General features: G+C 38.7%; 1 protein-coding gene across 1 annotated transcript; it reads left to right on the top strand.

The window, feature by feature from the left end:
- The first annotated feature begins 1,627 nt into the window (after positions 1–1,627).
- Positions 1,628–20,693, top strand: CCT2 (chaperonin containing TCP1 subunit 2). Its single transcript, XM_025926362.2, has 16 exons — positions 1,628–1,776; positions 2,536–2,610; positions 2,716–2,781; positions 3,443–3,554; positions 3,874–3,950; positions 4,257–4,369; positions 5,353–5,555; positions 7,049–7,149; positions 7,582–7,709; positions 11,198–11,301; positions 13,905–14,024; positions 14,896–15,024; positions 15,462–15,565; positions 15,843–15,942; positions 17,615–17,756; positions 20,414–20,693. The coding sequence occupies exons 1-16, from the start codon at positions 1,774–1,776 to the stop codon at positions 20,442–20,444; spliced, it is 1,608 nt and encodes a 535-aa protein (XP_025782147.1). The 5' UTR covers positions 1,628–1,773; the 3' UTR covers positions 20,445–20,693.
- Positions 20,694–20,926: the final 233 nt, after the last annotated feature.

Raw genomic sequence — 20,926 nt, 5'->3', positions numbered from 1 at the left:
AGACACAGAATCGGAAACAGGCTCCAGGCTCTGAGCCATCAGCCCAGAGCCTGACGCAGGGCTCGAACTCACGGACCGCGAGATCGTGACCTGGCTGAAGTCGGACGCTTAACCGACTGCGCCACCCAGGCGCCCCTAAAGTGCATTTCTTAAAAGAAGAGCAAGTTTAAACAAAACAAAACAAAACTCTTGATAGATTTAAAACAATTTGTCCAGTATGAACAACTGTTTTCACGATGGACCTGAGTCGAGCATAGTGTAAACCAGGGTTAGCAAGCTTTTTCTGTAAAGGATCAAATAGTGACTATTTTAGGCTTTATGGGCTAGACAGTCTGTCACAACTACTCTGCCATTGTATAATTCTATATCACATTGCACAGTATAAAAATGAATGGGTAGGGGTACCTGGCTGGTTCAGTCAGAAGAGCACACAATCCTTGACTTTGGGGTTGTGAGTTCGAGCCCCACATTGGTGTAGAGATTACTAAAAAATTAAACTTTAAACATATATATTATTTTAAAAATGGGTATGCTTGTGTTCCACCAAGCTTTATGGACACCAAAATACAAGTTTCATATAATCTTAATGTATCATGAAATATTCACCATTTTTACCCCAACCATTTAAATATGTAACACCCAATCTTAACTCTGGCCATAAAAAAACAGGTGGCAGGTTGGATTTGGTTCCCTCACCATCCCTCCCTGATGTAAACTAACCCTCTTAAATCTGAAAGGTGAAAAGGATTAAAAATTGAAAACATCTATCAATGTTAACAAGCTTACTGAGTGATGCATTAGTCAAAGGGAGAAGAGGGTATCAGTGGATGATAGAAAACCAATAGGTTTTTTTAAGGACAAAAATTTTAACTGTCCTAGGGGGTCAACTTGGAGTAAGTAGGAAATTTTGTTTTTTAATAAACTGAAATATTTGGGATTGATCCTAGTCTCTATCAACACATTATGTAAGAGGGTATTGGTCATCTCTACTAGTGGAGGGGGAAAAATCGAGTGAAAGCTAAGACCTGAAAATGAGCAGGCAGGGCAAAGATAAAGTAAATGTCTCCATGAGAGTTCACAAGACTTTGTCCCGGACAGTCAACGTCCAATTAAAAACAGCTTTTTAAAATTCAACAAAAGGAATGTAAGTCTTCCTCGTAATACTAAATAAATAACGTTTAAAATTAAAATAGCAATAAAATATTATTTAGTAATATAATGGTAAGTAATCAAAGAAACAAAACCCGAAAAAGCTGAATGTAGTTGCCTCCCGGGAAAAAAGTGGTGAGGTTGGTGAATTGTCTTTCTTTATTAGTATATAACACTTTAAATTGTGTATATGTGGTACTTTCAGGCAAATTTCAAAAGTTTAAATTTAAGAAAAATTAAACGCACGAGCAAGAACGCCGTTGCTATGGCAGCCCGACGTCCCGAAATCCCCTTTGTTCTTCGGGAGCTCAACTGCCAACCTGCCCCGCTGCAAGCTACATGTCGGACCCACCCCTTCCAGGTCTCTGGCAGGCGAATCCACAGGGGGCGGGGCGCGAGCCGAAGCCCCGCCCCCCAGCGCAAGGAGCCGCGCTTCCGATCGCGTTGCTCCACTCAAAGTGGCACCACTCACTGCTCCTGCTGGCGGCGCCTGGCCCGAGCTTCGCGCTGGTCGGAGCTCCGCCCCCTGCAGTAGAGCGTGTGCCGTCATTTCCGGCTTCTCTTACCTCCGGTCCCGGGCGTGAGCTGTGAGGGGTTAGCTTGTGTGCCGAACTCCACGGAACCATGGTGAGTCTGGCCCCACTAGCCCTGTCTAAGCCCCGCCACGTCCCGCCGTGCCCTGCCGCCTCGCTGTCCCCTCTGTTTTCCCTTTGCCGCGGACTCCTTGTGTCTGTCTCCTTAGGCCGCCGCACATGGCGCGGGCCGCGGCGTGTGGCCTGCGCCGGGCCCGCCGGTGAAGCCCTCCATGCCTAGCAGGGGGAGGGGCGGGCCTCCATGCCAGCGTCTTGGGCCTACTAGGCCTCTCCGCAGTACCAGAACCCGGGGCCCGGGGCCCGGGGCTCAACCCAAGCGAAGAAATTTCTAGTGCCCCGGGCGGGTCGGCGCGGCAGGCCGCGCCCTCTCTTGGGGAGGAGCCTATGGCGACCGGGCTGGAGGGACCGGACGGTGAAGATGGAGGCGGGTCGACCGCGTTGCCTCGTCCACTGGGCGGTTGTTGAGCTAGTGGCTTGCAACTCTTGCCTGCCTTATGCTTAGCTTAAAACCATTTTAAGTCTTGCCATGTTTAACAGTCTCTTTGGTATAGAATTTTTACTCGCAGAGCCCTAGTAGATCCCAAAAGCAAGGTCGTCTTGCCGTGCAGCTTGCATAAGTCCCTCACTCCCCCCTTAAGTAAATGCCCCAGTGATGGAGAACGTCACTTTTTTGGAAAATTATGTTATGCTGTAAATTAAACTTGTCTTTAATATCTGCATATTTTATCTCCATGCATCTGAATATACCTGTTAAATATTGGTATTCAAACTGATTGTTGATTTTCCTTTTTAGGCGTCCCTTTCCCTCGCACCTGTTAACATCTTCAAGGCTGGAGCTGATGAAGAGAGAGCAGAGACCGCTCGGCTGGTAAGCCTTGTTCTCCCATTCTTTTAAAGATTCGATTGTACTTTTTGAATTTTTAAGATTGTAAAATTGATTCTTCTTCCCTTCAATCTCTGATTTTTACTCCAGTCCTCTTTTATTGGTGCCATCGCTATTGGAGACTTGGTAAAGAGCACCTTGGGACCTAAGGGCATGGTAAGGAAAACTAGGAATTTTTATGTTTTGATATTGTTTTAGAGCCGTTGGTGGAAATACAAGTAATAACTCAATTTGGGGGGTGCTTTTTAATGTTGGAAAGTTAACTCTTAATTACACACGTAAGATGTGGATATATTCTTCTTGCTAAAAATGAAAACAGTGCTTATAAAGCTAAAGTTCCCTTGGATCACCATCCTGGATCCTCTCCCCAGTGACAACCACTGTTATATCTGGATGTAAGTCTTCCCAATATATTTTAGATTTATCTGTGCGTTATGTGTTTTGTTGCATATATTTTGTTTTATCATAGGCACTACGCGTGTGTACTTTATCTGTAGGTAGCTTTTTAAAATTCCTTTCAGCATTAATGTTTAAATTTTATTTATGACCACATTGAGGGACATTTAGTTTGCTTCCATTGTTTTTGCTATTACAATGCTGAGACAACCTCGTTAATATTTCCCTGTTCTAGTGTTTTTAGGGGTAGACACCAGGATTTGCTTATGGAGTGTATGCATTGAAAAATTTGAATGGATACTGCCAAATAGCCATCCAGAGTATTTACACATTAACAGTATATGAGAATACGGGTTGACCCATGCATTTTTCCAGATATATTTATATCTTGAACCACATATTTATTATTTATTCCTTTTAGGATAAAATTCTACTAAGCAGTGGACGAGATGCCTCTCTCATGGTAACCAATGATGGTGCAACTATTCTAAAAAACATTGGTGTGGACAACCCAGCAGCTAAAGTTTTAGTTGGTGAGTATGAGGATAAGGTTTCGTTAACATTTTGAAACACATTTTTAAATAGGTTGTGTTGATGAACTATACTTGTGATTAATTGATGTCTGCTTTTTAATTGTTATCATTATTACAAGCTTCTGGAGTACCATGCATTTATTAATGATAAAACATTTCAGACTGAGAATTTCCAGAGTTTGTCAGGTGAGGAAACCTAGATAAGTGAGATTCAGATTGGTGGTGGGTATATTTAGAGAATTAGGTAAGCTATGGAGAAGTAATTTAGAATGCAGAATCTCATAAGAATGAGCTAGTAACTATAGCTTCCTTTTTGTAGATATGTCAAGGGTTCAAGATGATGAAGTTGGTGATGGCACTACCTCTGTTACTGTGTTAGCAGCAGAATTGCTAAGGGTAAGAATATCTGAGCAACTTCAACCTCCTTTTATTGTTTTTTGCTCTTGGACCGGAAGTCATTGGGTCCTGCTTCAGTTTATTTGTTTTGAGAGAGCGTGCATGCACATGAGCAAGGGTGGGGGAGAGAGAGAATTGCAAGCAGGCTCTGGTGACAGAGCAGAGCCCAAAGTGGGGCTCAGTCCCATGAACCAGGAGATTATGACCTGAGCTGAAATCAAGAGTTAGATGCTTAACTGACTGAGCTACCCAGGAACCCCTTTATGTCTTTACTGTTGATGAATGTTTTCTGTTCTTTATTAATAGGAAGCAGAATCTTTAATTGCAAAAAAGATTCACCCACAGACCATCATTGCTGGTTGGAGAGAAGCCACAAAGGCGGCAAGACAGGCTCTGTTGAATTCTGCAGTTGATCATGGGTTGGTATACCAAAATAATGCTATTTTTAAGTATTTAACATTTCTTCTTTGTTTATTTTTGAGAGATTTAGAGAATCTTACAAGCAGGCTCATGCTTGGCACTGAGCCTGACTCAGGGCTCAGTCTCATGACCGTGAAGTCATGACCAGAGCCAAAGTCAGGAGTCAGATGTTTAACTGACTGAGCCACCCAGGTGCCCCTTAACATTCTTTTCAAAATATGCTCCATACAGAAAGTCTGGAGAATAAAAGCATTTACAAACATGACCCTGTTGCCTCATCCTGCCCTGATAACAAAACAAACCCTCCATGTTACGCTTCACATACAGGCTGGGTTTCCAGTTTCCTGTGTATATAATCACACAACACACAGAAACAAATAGTATCGTGTAGAGAATTTTACAGCTTCTAACTTAGTTGAATAATAAGGATATTTCTGAGTGTTAGTATTTTCTGCATTATTAGTTTTAATAGAGGTATGCATTTGATGATAGTATAATTTATTTGTGTTTGGAAATCTGTGTTTTGATTGATAATTTTTAGTTTTATAGTAATGTGACAAATCTCTTTCCTAAAAAAATGTTTCAAGAAGTATAATTGGTGGGTCCAAAGGTATATGTGTATTTTAAGGCATTTTTATTTACAAGTAACTCTCTAGAAAACATTAGTTCTCACTCCCAATATCTGTATAGCAATACCTATTTTTCCATGCTCTTGGAGCATTTGCTATTTTTTTGTTGGCTTATTTGTTTTTTGGTATTTTGCCAGATAGGTGGGAAATTAGTAACTTTTAATTTCGCATTTCTTGATTATTGGTGGTGAGCTCTAATTCTTTTTCTGTGGCTTAGAGCCCTGACTGGGGTGAAATGATCTACTGACACCTATTTGGATAAATTTCAAAAAGAAAAATAGGATTGATACCTTTGGAGAAGCATTTTAAGAACAGGCATGAGTCTTCTGTTTTTTTGTTTTTTGTGTTTTTAGTTCTGACGAAGTTAAGTTCCGTCAGGATTTAATGAACATTGCAGGAACAACATTATCCTCAAAACTTCTTACTCATCACAAAGACCACTTTACTCAGTTAGCTGTAGAAGCTGTTCTCAGACTGAAAGGCTCTGGTAATTTGGAGGCAATTCATGTCATCAAGAAGCTAGGAGGAAGTCTGGCAGATTCCTATTTAGATGAAGGTATGTATATGTTAAATATGGGAAAACAAGGTTTGATCAGATGTTGAGGGCTAAATAGCGAATCCTGTTTTTAGCTAGTCAGGACTAGTGACACTTCACAAAGCCAGAAAACTTGTCTTTAAGAATACAAATAATATAATAACCATTTTTGTCATTCTGATCCATTTATTATGTGTAACTGTGTGCTTCGTCTCACTCCATCCCAGCATTTCTTTGATAATCTCTAGGTTTTACTTATGCCAAGAAGTTATTACTTGCAGTTTCTAATAAAGAGAAATTGTAGTCTTAGTGGAAATCAGCTACTCTGAAATAGCACTTTTTCCAGGAAGGGTTTGTGTTAAGTCATATCATTTAGTTGGTGTAGGTATTGAGGGTATAGTTGCTGGTGTTTTTTAAAGTGATACAGAAGTCTTAGCAATTGCTGTTTTCTTACTAATAGTGTATTTTGTTCTTAGAGTATGAATTTTTCAAAACATCTTTACATTGTATTTACTTCACAAAATGACTTCTGGAGTGGAATGTGTAGGCGTTCTCTTCTATAGAGGAGAAACAGGAACAACTTGTGTTTTACCAGTTATTCGTACTTCATTTATAGGTCATTTGTATTTCAAGGCAGTAACAATTCTGAAAATACTCTGTGTTGAATTTATCTATGAGGGCTGTGTAGCATTTCTAAAAGAGGCTAGTGGGTAGGTAAGGATAATGAAAACAAAGATAGCTACCATTCTTGAATGCTACATTCTTGAATGTTCTGTGCCAAGCATTCTAATAGGAATTTAACTTAAAATTTTATTTATCCCTCATTATGTTGTTGACCCAGTGATTGAGAATTAGGTTCATCTTAATAGGGTGGAAAACCCAACATGAAAATGGAAAAGGTAAAAGTTATGCATGCCTCTAAAAGAAGCTTGGAGAGAGAGTTCCAAATCCTCAGGCCTCTAGGCTGGAAACGAGCATGTGTGCCACTGGTGATATTCCTGTTTTACAGATGACTAGCTAAGGTTGATTAATTTGTCCAAGAGTGTGTACATAGCCTATAAGCAGCATGAGTATGATTGGGGCAGGTTTGTCTGACTCCATTATACATGACTTTCTCATTTTCTTAACCGGCTTCAGTGCTTCAAAAAGTTCAGTAATCTCTAGCAATACCTTGTTTTTCTGAATCCTCAGTTTTTCTGTTGTGTTGGCTTTAAAGGAATGAAAGTGGATTTATTAGCATTATGTTGTAATCCACATCTGCATATATTGTTTATATGTGGAACAAAAGTTTCAAAATACTGTGTTTATTCTTAAAGTTTGTGCTGTACTCTTAACATTTCCACCTGCTAAATTGATTTTTATGATCACTGCTTTAATGGAATGCTTTATAGGTTCTAGGAGCTTGAAGAATTGGACTCAAATGTGTTCTTTGAAAGTAATTTGATAAAGCAGACATCTATAGAAGATTTATCAATATAGCTTTGAAGTATTTAATATAGTATTCTGTATTGTAGGCTTTCTGTTGGATAAAAAAATTGGAGTAAATCAACCAAAGCGAATTGAAAATGCTAAAATTCTTATTGCAAACACGGGTATGGATACAGATAAAATAAAGGTATGTTAACTACATTTCTTGGAATTCTAATTGTTAGCTGCTTTATAAACTCAGGCTGGGAAAAGCATAAGAGACTCTTAAAAACTGAGAACAAACTGAGGGTGGATGGGGGATGGGAGGGAGGGGAGGGTGGGTGATGGGTATTGAGGAGGGCACCTTTTGGGATGAGCACTGGGTGTTGTATGGAAACCAATTTGACTATAAATTTCATATATTGAAAAAAAAATTAAACTAATAAAAGCAAAGTAATACAAAAAAAATAAAAGTAAGAAGTTTACTTTCCAAAAAAAAATAAACTCAGGCTGGGAATCACTTGCACTTAAAAAACCTAGAATATATATGAATGTATCCAAACATAATTTCAGTGTATTTATGTGAAAATGTTTATGTTGAGACTCTTAAGTGTTGTTTTTATGCTTTCCTTTGTTTTAGATATTTGGTTCCAGGGTAAGAGTTGATTCTACAGCAAAAGTGGCTGAAATAGAACACGCAGAAAAGGAAAAAATGAAGGAGAAAGTTGAACGTATTCTTAAGCATGGGATAAATTGCTTTATTAACAGGTCTGTATGTGGTTTTGCTAACAATAGTTATAATGTAATACATGATTTATGTCTTTGAAGGCTTATGGAAATACTTACTATTGAATTAGTGACTTGTTATTTAGAAACGTGTTTTTTCTGAATATAATTAGAATTTTATGGCAAGGCACTTTTATTATGATTTTGGTGATGTTTTATGTTAATACACTTTACTAAACCTTTTTTTATTAATAACAAAATAGTTAAAAAAAAAAAAAAGTTTTTTGATGTTTGTTTATTTTTGAGAGAGACAGAGACAGAATGCGAGTGGGTTGGGACAGAGACAGAGGGAGGCACAGAATCAGAAGCAAGCTCCAGGCTCCTAGCTGTCAGCACAGAGCCTGACGCGAGGCTCGAACTCACGAGCTGTGAGATCATGACCTGAGCCGAAATCGGATGCTCAACTGACTGAGCCACCCAGGCGCCCGACAAATAGTTTTTTGATTTGACAGTTACAGTTTTAGAGTTTTGGACTAATTGTGTGTGTGTGTGTGATATATATATCTGGTGGAGAGGTTCAATTCCCATATCAAATGGTGAGAGTTTGAAGTGGCAAAAAATTAATACCAAAGAAAACAAGAATGAAGAGACCAAGTTTTAGATAAGAATTTTGTCTTGTGTTTTTTAAAATCATTTATTTTGATTTTTTTAATGTTTATCTTTGAAAGAGAGCACAAGCAGGGGAGGGGCAGAGAGAGGGAGACACAGAATCCAAAGCAGGCTCCAGGCTCCAAGCTGTCTGCACAGAACCCGATCAGGGCTCGAACTTACGAACCATGAGAGAGTGACGTGAGCTGAAGTTGGATGCTTAACCGACTGAGCCACCAGGCACCCTAAAGTTTGTTTTTGAGAGAGTGCATGCTTGTGCACAAGTAAGGTAGGGAGGGACAGAGAGAGAGGAGACAGAATTCCAGGCAGTCTCCATGCTGAGAGTCTGATGCGGGGCTTGAACTCAAGAACTGTGAGATCATGACCTGAGCTGAAGTCAAGGGTCAGACACTTAACTGAGTCACTCAGGCACCTGTTTTCTTTAATTTCTGTGAAAAAGTATGTGTACGCTTCTTCTGTGTATTCTTTTTTTGTCAAAGTTCATTTATTTTGAGAGAGCATGCATGCAGGGAAGGGGCAAGGTTGGGGAGAGAATCCCAAGTAGACTCAGTGCTGTCAGCACAGAGTCCAAGGTGGGGCTTAAACCCACGAACTGTGAGGTCATGACCTGAGCTGAAATCAAGAGTTGGATGCTTAACTGACTGAGTCACCCAGGCGCCTTTCCCCATGTATTCTTAATTGTTAGTGTCTAAGGCATTTTTGGGTCCCCCCCCCCCACAAAGGCAATGGAACTTTTTTTTCAGTAAAACTAGAAAAGAGTCAATCAAAAGTCACGACTCTATCCACTCCAGTGGTCTGAGGCAGCGTAAAATGGAATCAGTGTCCAGGTGGCAGGCACTCCGGGCCCCGTAGCTTGCTTCCATGGCTCTCAGACCAGCTTCCATCTTTGGGGCCCTGATGTTATAGGGCCGAACATGTAGGATCCAATGGTAGTGAGGGCCATTTCCTGGCAAGGCCTAGAGGCAAGAACTCTAGACTGGAGTTTTGGTAAGGAGTCCTCTATTCTCTTCCAGGTTCAGGGGGCCTAAAACCACTGCTTTGAATTCAGTTTGCTCATTCCCACCTCAGGGTCTCTAATGTACCTAATTTTCCCTCTGGTTGGCTCCCTTGGATTGTTTTAAATGGTGAAAATGCCAAGAGGAACAACATGTTTCTGTCAGTGAACTTTGGTTAACTTTGACAGTTAATATTTGATGAAAAATAATTGTTCTAGGCCAGATGTTTGTGGGCTTTTTTTGTTTTAATGTTTATATTGTTAGAGCATGTGCAAGGGAGACAGAGAGAATCCCAAGCAGGCTCCATGCCACTAGCATAGAGCCCCACGCTGGGCTTGATCTCACAAATGTGAGATCATGACCTGAGCCCAAATGAAGAGTCAGATGCTTAACCCACTGAGGCACCCAGGCACGCTTGTGGGCTTTTTAAAAAGAAGTTTGTAAACTTCTGTGTGATCTGTGAATCTGAGAACATGCATTTTGCGTAACAGTGCTTTATAATGATTATTTTTAAAACTTTTTTTAGCCTTTTTTTTTTTTAATTAAGTTTCAAACTTTTAAACATCTCCTTTTTATACTCCTCATAGAAAAATAATACCCCATTGGGGCACCTGAGTGGCTCAGTTGGTTAAGGGCCTGGCTCTTGGTTTCAGCTTGGGTGGTGATCTCACATATTATGAATTCGAGCCCCCATTGGGCTCTGCGCTGACAGTGTGGAGCCTGCTTGAGATTCTCTCTCCCCTCTCTCCCCACTCTGCCTTTACTCCGCTTGTGCACCCTCTCTCTCTCAAAACAAACTTTAAAAAAATCTCATTTTGGAAAATAGAAACGTATAAAGAAGGAACAGAGTCTAGGGTCTGACCTTCCTGAAATTCTTTTATTAAGCTGATCTGTGTGTGTAGTGTTCTAGTTTCAGTTTTTCACTTACAATGGCATGCTGTAAATTTTTGTAACTTGGTTTTTTTTCAATCTAATATATTTTTAAAATTGCAAAGTTCTCATAACTGGTAAATTGTGATCTGCACAAACACTCCCCAGTGAACATTAAGGTCATTGTCAGGTTTTGCTGTTCTCTAAAAATTTTTTTACAAATATCATTAAAATCTTTTAACATTTTTTTTTTTTTTTTTGAAAGACAGAGCATGAGAGGGGGAGAGGCAGAGAGAGAGGGAGACACAGAATCTGAAGCAGGCTCCAGGCTCTGAGCTGTCAGTGCAGAGCCTGATGCGGGGCTCGAACCCACAAACTGTGAGATCATGACCTCAGCTGAAGTCAGGTGCTTAACTGACTGAACCACCTGGCACCCCAAAATCTTTTAATACCTAAATTTATTTTCCTACTGTAGAGCCTCAGGAGTGGAATTAAAGCATGTGAACATTGACGTGGTTTTTTTTGTTTGTTTTTAAGTTTTTTTTTTTAATGCTTATTTATTTTCGAGAGAGAGGGAAAAAGGGCAGGCAGAGAGAGAGGGAGACACAGAATGTGAAGCAGTCTCTACGCTCCCACTGTCAGCACAGAACCCAATGTGGGGCTCAAACTCAGGAACTGTGAGCTCATGACCTGAGCCGAAGTCGGATATTTAACTGACTGAGACACCCGGGCACCCCTGATGTGGTTTTTGATGCATTTTTTGCTACATTACTTTTCAGAATTATGGGTCTAGTTTATCCTGTTAGTTAACAATATAAAATACCTGTTTTCAGTACTAGCATGAATGCACTAAGTTTTGTAATTTATAAATTATTGCATACGGAAGATACGGTAAAATTTGTATTGGTGAGGTAAAAATGGTTCCATGTTTTTTAGTCTGTTGAATTTTGGACTTGGAAATAACAATTTTGAACAATATTTTTATTTTATTTATAGGCAGTTAATTTATAATTATCCTGAACAGCTCTTTGGTGCTGCTGGTGTTATGGCTATTGAACATGCAGATTTTGCAGGTGTGGAACGCTTAGCTCTTGTCACAGGTATGGGAAAAAGGCATTAATTTCTTTTTTCTTTCTTTATTTTATTTATTTTTTTAAGTTTATTTTGATAAAGGGAGAGAGGCAGAGAGAAATCCCAAACAGGCTCCGTGAGGTCAGTGTAGAGCGCGATGCAGGTCTTGATCTCACAACCCTTGAGATCATGACCTGAGCAAAAAGGAAGAGCTTGACCAACTGAGCCACCCAGGCACCCTAAGAGGCATTAATTTCTAACAAACACTAATCGCTCTTGGATTTATTAAATGTTAGTGTATGGAACTTATTGCTGAGAGTACAAAGAAGTACCTTTAGGGGGCTTAGAAAATAAACCATTATTCTGAAATCTGATTTATGGTTTTTTGACATCTTTAGTTATGTTATTTTACTATATACCAAATTATATGCTAGGTTTGCCCTCTCTTTTTTTGTTACATTGTTTTAAAGATACTAGATCTTTTCTCACAAACCCACAGGACCATTGTTCTATACCTAAAGAAACAAAAACTTAAAAAAGGAGTGTTCGGTTTTATTTAGTTTATTTTTAGTGGTGAGTAGTCCAATGCTTTGTGCCCTGTGTGGTAGTAAGTTACAATAGTAACCTTTTTTGAACACTTAACTATATGTCAGAGAGTGGGTCAAGTGCTTGCACATTGTTTTTGTTAATTCATTTAAATTTGTGGAAGGAATCAATGTTGAACTAAGTGTGAAAACAATTCAGCAATGAATAATGAAAAGTTTCTTATACTCTCATATGCTTCGGTAGAGGTATGAGTTTCATAATCCCAGTTGTGTGGAATAAAAATATATTTATGAGTAAGATCACATCTACATCAAAATGACAGAGTGTAATTTGTTTATGTTGGGATAATAGTTCTTAAAGTAACCTTAAAGACGTAAGTGTAGCAACCTTTATTCTCTAATTTTTAGGCCCTTGAAAATAAATGAATATGTTGGAAAGGTGGTTTGGGATCTGGCAATGAGAATTTAAGGAGAGGGGTTTGAGATGTAAAGGCACTAGGAATGTTGAATTTTCAAGTGCCATGAGTATTAGAAATAAAAGTATACTAACTTGTAAAGGGTAGGATTGGTTTCATGTCAGAGTAACTTCTTCAGCCATTTTTAATAATTCTGAGAAGTGTGGTCTTCCGACCTAAAAAAAGACTTTTTTCTTTCATTAGTTACTTTGAAATGGGTTTATTCTTTCTTTAATTACTTTGAAATAGGTTTACTTTAAAGTTCTTTAAGAGCAATTACATACTTGATGCTTAAGGTAATAAAATTTAGGGTGTAATTCCTCCTTTAAGATAACAAAATTAAAGATATGACCTAAGAATTAAATGTGAATGATAGCACATTCATAGGATAAGTTGATCTCATAAGGACTTGATACATGAAATTGCCACATACACTCAGAGGAAAATTGACTGCACCAAGCACACCCAACTGCAAAGTTGATCTTACCCCGTTGGTGCCTCCTATCTTTAGCTTACTTGTTTTTAAGATGTGTGAAATTGGTTCTTGTAAACATCAAGGATATACATACATATTTTTTCTAAGCCGGTATAGAGAAGTTAGTGAATTTAAGATAAGTGAAAATTCTCATAAGCCAAATTAGTCTCATTTTGGGGATGTGATGTCCCAAATGTATTGTGTCTCACATCTAGAACACAAAGCAGTCTCAGGAATTTGCCAATCAAAAGTCAAAAGAACTTCAGTTGTACGGATGAGTATAAATCAGTATAAAAATGACCCAGAGTCTTTTTCTATAATTTTTTTTGTAAAATAGATATAAAGCATCCATTATTCTGAGTTAAAAGAGGGGTAGGTTGATGGTAGAAGAAATCTACTTTATTAGATGAGAGCAGTGAGGTAGAGAAAGGGATTTTAAAATGGAAGTTGTAACTTTTGCCTAATTAAGGAGGAAAGGAAATGGCTGAACTTTTCAGTTTACACCATGGAAGATGGAGGGAAAATAGGAATAGAAATAAGACATAGGAGTAAAGTAAAATTTTTTTTGACATCTCATTAGGTTTGCTCTGGGAAATTTTCAGTATACATTTTCCCTTTTTCTAGGCTTTCTGAGATTGTAGTTACTGTAATGATTAGCAGGTATCAGGTGCTCCTTTAAGCAGTTTCTAAGGTTTACATCTGTTGACATAGAATTAGTCAAATATTCTTATGTTTTGAGAAATTGGATCATAAGGGTACTGGTTTTCTAGACAGGATTCAAAAGGGAATCTGAATTTAAATTCAGATTTAAAAATAGATGTTAAAGTCCCAGTTTAACCTTTGGGAAATAGTATTCTACAGTGTGCTGCACATACAGGTCTAAAGAGACTGCTTGGATTTGAATTCCACTTTACTATATTTGTTAGTGCTACATAATCGTGAACAAGAAACTAAATATCTCTTTGCCTCAATTTTAGTATTTCCTAACAGTATCTGTGAGGGTTGTAAAGATTAAATAATTAGATTATGTGAAGTGCTTCAAAGTGCTTGGCATGTAGTAAGCAGTCAACTTTAAAAATGTCAGTTCATTAGTTCTTACTGGAAAACAGATTTTTAAATGTGTTGTGCATTTAATTAATGTGTATTTATGTTCATAGGTGGTGAAATTGCTTCTACCTTTGACCACCCAGAACTAGTGAAGCTTGGAAGTTGCAAGCTTATTGAGGAAGTCATGATTGGAGAAGACAAACTGATCCACTTTTCTGGGGTAGCACTTGGTGAGTGATTATATAGATCCTGATTTAGGTTCCTAAATGTTTGATAGACTCTGTTGAAGTTAAAAGAAGTAGTTACACTATTTACTAGAATGTGATGTGTCTTAATTCTTGAGAGGCATGATGTATATTAATCTCAGTTTCTTTTGAGATAAGCCTCGTGTTAATCTTGCCTTTGTGAACAGTATATTCAATATGATTGTTTTCTAGGTACCTTAGAACTACTGTGAACATGGATTATTAGCAAAAAGAATGTACAACAGCAGAGGACATGTCCGCTTTTAAAACCAAAGAATAATTATAACCAATATCTACATAAAGATTAGAAGGCAAACTTATTATTTTTTTTTTTTTAAATTTTTTTTTTCAACGTTTATTTATTTTGGGGACAGAGAGAGACAGAGCATGAACGGGGGAGGGGCAGAGAGAGAGGGAGACACAGAATCGGAAACAGGCTCCAGGCTCTGAGCCATCAGCCCAGAGCCCGACGCGGGGCTCGAACTCACGGACCGCGAGATCGTGACCTGGCTGAAGTCGGACGCTTAACCGACTGCGCCACCCAGGCGCCCCGGCAAACTTATTTTTTTTAAAAATTTTTTTTTTTTTTTTCAACGTTTATTTATTTTTGGGACAGAGAGAGACAGAGCATGAACGGGGGAGGGGCAGAGAGAGAGGGAGACACAGAATCGGAAACAGGCTCCAGGCTCTGAGCCATCAGCCCAGAGCCTGACGCGGGGCTCGAACTCCCGGACCGCGAGATCGTGACCTGGCTGAAGTCGGACGCTTAACCGACTGCGCCACCCAGGCGCCCCAAACTTATTTTTTTATAACTAAGTGTTCACTGTGACCTAAGAATCTTATCTTTTAACTTTAGGTGAAGCTTGTACCATTGTTCTGCGTGGTGCCACTCAACAAATTTTAGATGAAGCAGAAAGATCTTTGCATGATGCTCTCTGTGTTCTTGCCCAAACTGTGAAGGATTCTAGAACAGTTTATGGAGGAGGTAAGCGTTTTAAAAATACTGAACGTGGTTTATTCAAGTATAGTAATGGTTTTGGCTTTAATGATTTTTTTTTTTTTTTTAATTTTTTTTCAACATTTATTTATTTTTGGGACAGAGAGAGACAGAGCATGAACGGGGGAGGGGCAGAGAGAGAGGGAGACACAGAATCGGAAACAGGCTCCAGGCTCTGAGCCATCAGCCCAGAGCCTGACGCGGGGCTCGAACTCCCGGACCGCGAGATCGTGACCTGGCTGAAGTCGGACGCTTAACCGACTGCGCCACCCAGGCGCCCCTGGCTTTAATGATTTTTAGAAAGTTTATATATAGTACTTTTGAGTTTAATTTTAAAATGTTTGACGTGTCTTAAGGGAAATCAGTAATTCAGGGTCTTGGAGATTAAATAAAATATTTAATTGGAATTTAATTTTAATCTGCAGGCTGTTCTGAGATGCTGATGGCTCATGCTGTGACACAGCTTGCCAGTAGAACACCAGGCAAAGAAGCTGTTGCAATGGAGTCTTATGCTAAAGCACTGAGAATGGTAAGTTGATAAAGAGATCTGAACTCCCATTTTGTGAGTATTGATGGTTTTTTAAATGAATACATTTTCCTATCGTAGACATGTTTGCCTTTTTGGCATTAAGAAAACTGGTTCACACCACTTAAATTTGATTCTGGAGTTTATCTTTTTTATGAGCAGTAATTAAAAGGAACAATTTTACATTGTTTCTAAATGTATAATTTTAAAAAGGTGTCCTGGTTAGAAGTAAATCCACTTTCTTATAGAATATTTGCTATTTGTCTTTCTCACCTTGTAGTTGCCAACTATCATCGCCGATAACGCAGGCTATGACAGTGCAGATCTGGTGGCGCAGCTCCGAGCTGCCCATAGTGAAGGCAATACAACTGCTGGACTGGGTAAGAAATTGCATGAAACCTTGCAGTAATTTTGGTGGTAACTTTACCAAGTTATTCTTTTTTTTCTTTAAGCTGAATTCTCATAATAACCATAAAAAAGTTTCCTGTGGCCCTTGCCTCTGTAATTGTTACATATTTTAGGAAAATGTTTAACTTCATATTCTCAACACTACCAGAACTGTTTTTCCATAAAGGGTATAAAACTAATTAGAAGATTTGTAACTAGTTTATTACGACTGTGAGATTGAAATACATAAACAGTACTAATATTTTCAAATAAGTGTAAACTTAATGTTAAGTTTCTTACAGTATAATCAACATTCAATTTTAATCTCCTAGGAAACTTACTGTGAGACATTCTTGAGTGTGGATCTTTGATACATAGATAAAAGTGGCCAAAAGGGCAGATTTTAATTCAAATTGAAAAATTTCCCAATGAACTGTCCAAGACAGGAATAGTAAGAGGGTAGATAATCCTGGCACTGCAGAAGAGAGGTAATGAAAATGATCTGTCAGAAGGTCAAGTAGGGATTCTCACAAGAAAAATAGATGACTTCTAAATTCTCTTCCAGTTTTAGGAGTCCATGGTAGGGGCACCTGGCTGGCTCAGTTGGTAGAGCATGTGACTCTTGATCGCAGGGTTGTGAGTTCGAGCCCCGCATTGGGTGTAGATTACTTCTAAAAATTAAAATCTTAAAAAAGAATCCATGGTAATTAGTGATAAGCACATCTTCTGTAGTAATTTTACTTTTATTTTTATTTTTTACTATTATTTTGAGAGCGAGAGAATCCCAAGCAGGCCCCATGCTGTCAGCACAGAGCCCATCATGGAGCTCAGTCCTACGAACCATGAGATCATAACCTGAGCTGAAAGCAAGAGTTGGAGGCTTAACTGACTAAGCCACCCAGGTGCTCCCTGCAGTAATTTTACACATGTACGTACATATACACACGTGTATATATATGTACATAGATAAAGATAGGTGATTGAGGGGTGCCTGGGTGGCTCAGTTGGTTAAGTGTCAACTCTTGGTTTCAGCTCAGGTCATAAACTTGCAGGTTGTGAGTTCAAGCCCTGTGTTGGGCTCTTCGCTGACATTGTGGAGCCTGCTTGGGATTCTCTCTCTCTCCCTTTCTGTCTGCCCCTCCCCAACTTGCTTTCTGCTTGTCTCTCAAAATAAATGAATACACTTAAAAATGTTAAACTGATTGAGTGTTCTATATTCATTTTCCATTATTTGACCTAATTGACCTTTTAATTTTCTCAAAGGCCTTGAGTGATAGGCTGATGAGAATGCTCTAATTAAATTGAGTGGTTGGGTCTTGTGATCTCATTTTTTATAAACATTAATTTTATTTGTTGTAAGTAATTAGAGATACTTTGATAATTTAGTTGCTAAAACTATAGTTTGGGGGTGCCTGGGTGGCTCAGTCGGTTGGGCGACTGACTTCGGGCTCAAGTCACGATGTCACAGTTGGTGAGTTCGAGCCCCACGTCGGGCTCTGTGCTGACAGCTCAGAGCCTGGAGCCTGCTTCAGATTCTGTGTCTCCCCTTCTCTCTGCCCCTCCCTTGCTCATGCTCTATGTCTGTCTGTCTCTCAATAATAAATACATGTTTTTAAAAAAAAAAACAACTGTAGTTTATTTAGTAAATACTGTGTCTTTTTTCAGATATGAAGGAAGGTACCATTGGAGATATGGCAGCACTGGGTATAACAGAAAGTTTCCAAGTAAAGCGACAAGTTCTTTTGAGTGCAGCTGAAGCAGCAGAGGTGATTCTGCGTGTGGACAACATTATCAAAGCAGCACCAAGGTATTGTAGCACTTTAACACACGTTTCTTAGAAAAAATTGTTTTTTAAAATTATTGTTTTTTAATGTTTACTTAGCGTGCCCACATGAGGGAGGGGCAGAGAGAGAGTGAGAGAGAGAATCCCAAATAGGCTCTGCACTGTCAGGGTGCAGCCCAGTGTGGGGCTTGATCCCGTGATCTGTGAGATCATAACCAGAGCTGAAATCAAGAGTTGAATGCTCAACCAATTGAGCCACTAGGTGCCCCTCTTACAAAAAAATTAACACAGAAGCAAAAAATAGATAACTGGGTATGTTTGGTAATTGTAGTTGATAGAGCCATTTCTGCCTAACTAAAAGTATTACGCATGTTATTTAAAATCTGTAGTCATAACTCTTAAAGTCAAAAAAGTTCAGGGAGAGAGGGGTACAGGTAACACAGGAGAGCTCTCAGAATTGACATAAAGAGGCAGGCTTGGAAAGGTTAAGAACCATACTGCATGGGGGCGAGGGCTGTAGTAGTAAGAATGAATGTGTTTTTACCAGCATGAGTCTGCTATAGTCCTCTATCCTGGGTACACTTTTTCATATAGGTAATCTTAAGTACATGATGTCCAGAGTTCCTTATATGTTCCATTTCAGCAGTTTTTTTAAGGTGTCAAATTTTTTCAGAAACTCATTCACGTAAAAAACGGTTAGCCAGAAAATCTTAACTTCTGAAGATTTAGTTAACTTAATTGTTCTTACTAGTAGTTATGAAAATATTAATTTTACCTGTTGAAGTGGTGGTTCATGAAATTGAGAGGGGATGGTGGCCTGCACCAGGAGATAAGAGGTGAGGGTGGTCAGGAGGTGTTGATCATAGATTTTGAAGGTGGAGCCCGCAGAATTTGATGATGGGCTGCATATAAGGTATAAGGAAAAGGAATGAAGGATAATCCAATCCAAGGTTCTTGTTGGGAGAAATAAAGTTTCTCTTATGTGAGTCTCTTGTGAATAGAAGCAGAGAAGTGGGATGGTAGCTAGAGAATGTGTGGGTCTTTACTGTGAATGTTCAGTGCTATGTGGAGTGATCTTGTAGGGGGAGATGAATGCAGAAGGAGGGAGCAGCCCACTGAGTAGCTGTGAGAAGGAGTGGAGAATGAGAGGGGGGTGCTGGTTTTAGTTGGAAGCACGGGGAGTTCATCCCTGGGAACAGGAGGGAAGTAGGAACATCATTAGGAAATTGCACCTTAAATGGACTAAGGTACAAGGAATTTCTTTGTGCAGATCGTGCAGCATCCACTTGAGTGCTTTTTTCTATTACATCGCATTACTGTTAGAAAGAGGAAAGAGTAGAAAGTAGTGATTTGGATGTGGAAAGAAAAGGGGGAAATGGTATTTAAATCTGTGGTGTAGTAGAAGGCCTGGGCTGAAAATAGTTTTTCTATGGTAGGGAAATGAGCCGTCATTTTGAAATGGAAAGTTGGTGAGGGAAGGAGAAATTGAAAGTTTTGGAAGCTGTGCCAGCAGAGATGGTGGTGCAGTTCTGTTTTCTACTGTCTTTAATAAGCAGAATGATAACAAATGGAAACTGGTCTGTAAAGTTTTCCTAATAGGCCACATAATCATGTCTGCCCTCATAAATCTTTGCGATGACTTGACACCTTCAACCACATTTGTAATATGTTCCTTGGTATACCTCATTTGATCTGATACCACTGTTTTAGTGGTTTAAGTGTCTGTTAAATTTAGTAGACGTTCTCAGTAGTTGCAGTAAAGAAACATGAATAATTTTGTTTAACTCAGCCTTCCCAAACGTACTGGTCTGGGGACTCTTCATACTCATTATTAACCAGCGGACTCTTATTCCATTCCAGACCAGTTGCCCTGTGAACTGTCACAGCTTGATAAGTTTCTATATTGACATCTTTTAGCATCCTTTAGTCCTACTCCCATAAGCTTCCAAGGTTGAAAGATTTATTTCCTTATATGGTCCCAGTATACTCTTTCAGTGTTTTTAGACTTTGTCTGCTTCTCTGGAATGATTGCTTTGTTTGTCTTTAGAAGCAGTGCTTATACAGGCAGTAAGTAAAATTCTGTTAGTACCTCTGCCATGCCTCCTTCCTGAGAGATTTGTTATTTTCTCACCAAAGAATAAAAGTTTAACATCTAAGATGTATATGAAAGGCACTGTTGACATACTTTAGTGAGTTTCCCAGCTTACCTACCGGCATTTGTTTTCATTCGTTTAGAATAGCAAGAAAAATAGAGATTTTTAATCTGGAGGCCCCAAAGTCTTGTCATTCTACATACAACTTGTGGTTAAGAGTACCTGTCTTTGTCTTTGACTAATTTAGTAGTAGAATTCCCTAACGCATTTGCTGAAAACATGCATTAACCTTTTAATGGAGAATATGTATTTGTTAAGTAGGTTGTTGGGATGAGAAATAGAGTATTGCTAAATACCTACAGGTCTTCACGTTCCATAGATTTGTAATGTCCTCTTACTAGTATAGTAGTAATTGAGGGATATTAATTATGAGGTAGAAACAGCATCTTTTTTACAGAGAATTGGTTATAATGGTTTTAATAAAATTAAGAATTTAGCTGTGTTTGTATTTGCTATAAATCTTTGGTTACATGCTTTTCATTTTTATCATTGCCTTTTTCTTAAGTGTTTGTTTTATAATCCTTGCAGGAAACGTGTCCCTGATCACCACCCCTGTTAAACATTCCCATGTGCTGTTGAGCTCTGGACCAGGTAGTTCATAGCAAAGTTGTGTTTGAAAGACTTCCACCTGTTAAAGAAGACTGTGGTATTGAAGTTTATCTGTGGCTCTTGTATCCTTATGTTTGGACATTTAACTGACCATCGATTTTAACATTGGTCTAATTTATTTGCTGTTTCATTTTCCATAAAAGTTGATTTAAAAGTTCATTTCTCATATTGTGCATCAAAATAAAAATTTGAACAATTATCTGTTCTCACCTGTCTTAGTGATTTGTACCCTGTTTTTAATTATTTAATGGGAGCAAATGATTATACTCTGTATAGAGTTGTTCAGCTTAACTAATGATTGACCTTACCTGATTATGAAATAATTATCAAGTCCAAGTCACACATGATAAACATAGGTTAATCTCTTGGTTTTTAATCCTATATAACTTATTAGCCATTTAATTTTGTTTAGTGAAAGTACTCATTTAATTT

This window comes from Puma concolor, chromosome B4 (assembly GCF_028749965.1).
Source record: "Puma concolor isolate L17-30 chromosome B4, mPumCon1.1.hap2, whole genome shotgun sequence".
Taxonomy (NCBI): Eukaryota; Metazoa; Chordata; class Mammalia; order Carnivora; family Felidae; genus Puma; species Puma concolor.
The sequence above is the reverse complement of the archived record's forward strand: the minus strand, read 5'-3'. Positions and strand labels throughout refer to the sequence as shown.